Source organism: Bos grunniens, chromosome 17 (genome assembly GCF_055505025.1).
Source record: "Bos grunniens cultivar Pamir isolate PY7600 chromosome 17, Bosgru_T2T1.0, whole genome shotgun sequence".
NCBI lineage: Eukaryota > Metazoa > Chordata > Mammalia > Artiodactyla > Bovidae > Bos > Bos grunniens.
In genome coordinates, this window is record NC_141181.1 from 72,966,897 (window position 1) to 72,970,372 (window position 3,476).

A 3,476-nucleotide genomic window follows, 5' to 3' on the forward strand; every position below is an offset into this window, starting at 1 on the left:
CCTGCACCCACCCCTCCCCCGGGGACTCAGCAGTGGCCCTGCTGGCGGCTGTTTCCACCCAGTGGGAAGGCGACCAGATGCCAGGGGACCTGAGAAGTGGCCGTGAGGTTTCCCAGTTCCCAGAGGGCCAGCCTTGCTTATTGGGAAGAAATCGGGTAGGTGGGCGGGTGAAAGGGGTGGGCACAGGGAGTGACGACAGAGGACAGGACACAGTGGGGAGGGTATCCAGACCGTTTACTAAGCAGAGTCGCACACCCCCCACAAGCTGCGAAGGTGGGCAGGGTCCCGGCCCCACACCCAGGATCTGGCGTCTGTAAGCCTCGCCTGGCAAAGTCCAGGGGGTGAGACAGGGAGGTCCAGCCCGTGGGTGTCTAGTCCGGCTGTAAACGTCCCTCTGGCAGTCCAGGCTGGGGCCCCTGGGCTCAGTCTGTCCCTCTGAAATGTGGAGCCCCTGGGGAGGGAGCGGGTATCTCCAGTCCAGCGCCCACACAGCCGAAGGAACGCGCGCCCAGCCCATGTGGTGGGGCCAGGACCGCGCAGGAAAGTCACTGCTAGAGTCCTCCCGAGCGCGCATCGCCGTTGCGGGGCAGGGCGCAGCCCAGGCTGGCCGGGCGGCGGGAGAGGACGGGCCGCTGACCGGAGTCCAGTGTGGGCGCGGAGCCCCGAGTTACGGAGCCGGCGCGCGGCACACCCCAGCGGAGGCCGATCCCCCGACCGATCCTCCCTCTCGCGGCCCCGCCTCAGACGTAGTTCTTCTTGTCATAGTCGCCGGTGGCCGTTGGCCGCCGCGACGCCGAGTACTTCACCGGGAAGCTGAAATCCGGGCGGCCGGTGCAGACCCAGGCGCCGCAGCACACGAGGCCGCCGCCGCACATGAGCAGCGCCGAGGCGGCCCAGCCAATGTAGAGCGCGGCTCCCAGCTCGTACTTCTGAGACATGGGCACGGTCGGGTCGTAGAACTCGCGGACCACGATGTTGGCGAACCAGCAGAGCGGCACCAGCGCCAGCAGCCCGCAGAGCGCGTAGAGCGCGCCGCCCGTGAGCGCCACGCGCGCCTTGGCCGGGCCGGGGGCCACGCAGGTGGTGCACTGGGCGCCTGCCAGGGTCACGAACAGCGCGACGAGCGCCAGCAGCACGGCGCCCACGGTGAGGGCCCGCGCCGCCTGCACCTCGGGGCTCAGCGCCAGCACGGAGTCGTACACCTTGCACTGCATGTGCCCTGTGCTCTGCACCACGCACGACATCCACAGCCCCTTCCAGGTGGTCTGCGCCGTCACGATGTTGTGGTCCAGGAAGGCCGTCACCTGCCACATGGGGAGCCCGCACGCCAGAATCAGGCCCACCCAGCCCACCAGGCACAGCACCAAGCCGAGAATCTCCAGCGCCGCCGACCCCATGGCTGGAGACGAGACGCGCGCCCGACGGCCCGGGGCCTCGGGGCGCGCGCGGCTCACTCGTTCAGTCTCCAGGCCTCGCGGCACCGCAGTGCAGCCTCGGGTCTGCCGGCGCGTCTGGAGGGGCTTCCCTTTTGAAGGTTCGGGGGCGGACTCTGCCCCCCGCCCGGCCCTGCCCCTGCCCCGGGCAGCCAATCCGCGCGCGGCCATCTGTCCGCAGCCAATCGCTGGCACCGCCGGCAGCCGGAGTAAGAGAAACAACTGCGCCCAGGGTAGCCGGGTAGCCGGGTAGTGGGCTGCGGGGGCGGGAGGAACCGCTGTCCTGGTCTCTGCCGAGCCCATTCGGGGGTGGCCTGGGGTGGCCGCGCACGCTCCGCGACCCACCTCCCTGTGCGCCCCACCTCACCACTTCAGGAACTGCACGACCCCGAATCTGCACCGACTTACCCCAACACATTCCGGAACCAGCCGGTCGGTCCCTATTTCCTAGCTCCGGTTTCCCTGGCCCCGGTCGGCCGGCGCCCCCGCCATCGCCACTGCGCCGGGACCTGGGTTGGGGGCTTCCTCGGCCCTGCTCCCGAGTTAGCCAAGCATGGTGCTACTTGATCCTCCAGAAAGCTCACCCTGGAGTCCAGACCCAACCCAGGCCCCTTCTCCGCACCCCTACCGCGATGCCCCTCCAAGGGTCAACACTGTCTCCCCGACAGGCCGAGAAGCCAGGAGGGCCTGCGTGGTTAGGGTTCCAGCTTTGTCCAAGTTCCTGCCCAGTGGTACCCGTCGCTGGAGCCTGAGGCTCCAGCCCTAGACAACGGGACCCTCCCATGGCCCCAGAGACCCCCCACTCTGCCCCTGCCACAAGGGCTGCTTCTTCAGAGGAGCCACCCATCCCCTCTTCTGAGGCTTGGCTCAGAAAGGCCGGGGGGCTCCACAGTGACCCGCACACAGGTGGTCCTCCAGGAGCCACCCTGGCTTAGGGCTCAGCTGCCCAGCCCCGCTCAGCCTCAGACCAGGCGCTGGGGAACAGCTGGGGTGGGGCTCTGCCCTTCCCCTCTCGTAATCGGCCCTGGCACCCCGGCCCCTAGGCCCCCCTCCGGAAGCCAACATGGAGCTTCCTGACCAGGAGGAAGAACCCCCATCCTCGATAGAGGCGGGAGGCGAGGGATTTCCGGGCATTCTTCTGCACAATGGCCCAGCCGGCTCTCCAAAGGCCCGCTGGGATGCACACTGGGCCCCTTGAGGCTCAGGTCGGCCCAGGGTCCCTTTCTGGCAGCCCCTCCATCTGCCCCCGTCTGGAGCAAAGTCCACCCTGAAGTGGGGCTGCTCGCACCCAAGTCGTTCCCCAGTCCGGGTCCTTGACTGTTGGCTCCTCTTCCTCAGGTGACTGAGGACACCTGTGGTCCCGCACGGGGAGGTGCCCGAGGCAAATCTGCTGGGCCCTGTGGGACTGGGGGGACAGTGTTACCCCTTCCTTCACCCCAGCCCCCTCCCCCCTGCATGGATGGAGCCCCAAGGACCTCTGCCTCCCAGACACCCCTCATTCCCTTCTTCCCTCCTACTGCAGACCGTCCTGGACGCCCCCTCTCCCTGTCCATCCCAGGGGGCCCAGCCCTACCACCCGCCCACCCTTCTGGTCTTGCTTCCCCACAGCCCGAATCCAGGGACCTTGCCAAGTCCCCCACCACGCTCCACTCTGCCGTCCCCCAGGGTCCACTGCTGTGGCCCCTCAGGTCACCTTGGCCCCCCTCTGAGGTCAGGCTCTGCCTAGAACCCGCTGCAGGTCGCCCTGCCTGCAGACAGAGCGCCCACTCCAGGAGCAGCCAGGGGACGTGAGCCAGCTGCACCCGCCACCCGGACCTGCCCCTTCTCGGCCCGCAGACTGGCCGGTCCACACCCACAGCCTCTTCTGCCTGCACTTCGATGTTCCCACTAAGGACACGGACCTACCAAGCTGTGTTGCCAAGGGACTTCCTCCCAGATGCCTCTCTGCCCCAAGGCTGCAGCTGCCTGTCTGCAGGCTGGCTGACCCCAGCATGGGGGCCATCTGCTTGGGTGGGGCCACCTGCCACCCCCCATGCCCCAGCA

The 3,476-nt window shown here is 68.3% G+C and overlaps 1 protein-coding gene across 1 annotated transcript; it reads right to left on the bottom strand.

The window, feature by feature from the left end:
• Nucleotides 1-217: 217 nt before the first annotated feature.
• On the bottom strand, nucleotides 218-2,410 carry CLDN5 (claudin 5). The gene has a single exon (XM_086349263.1). It carries the CDS (start codon nucleotides 1,734-1,736, stop codon nucleotides 741-743), a length of 996 nt encoding a protein of 331 aa, XP_086205389.1. The 5' UTR covers nucleotides 1,737-2,410; the 3' UTR covers nucleotides 218-740.
• Nucleotides 2,411-3,476: the final 1,066 nt, after the last annotated feature.

What these genes read in the sequence shown, in the direction of transcription:
- CLDN5 (XM_086349263.1), bottom strand. Translation starts at nt 1,736, where the DNA reads ATGGGCTCGGCAGAGACCAGGACAGCGGTTCCTCCCGCCCCCGCAGCC.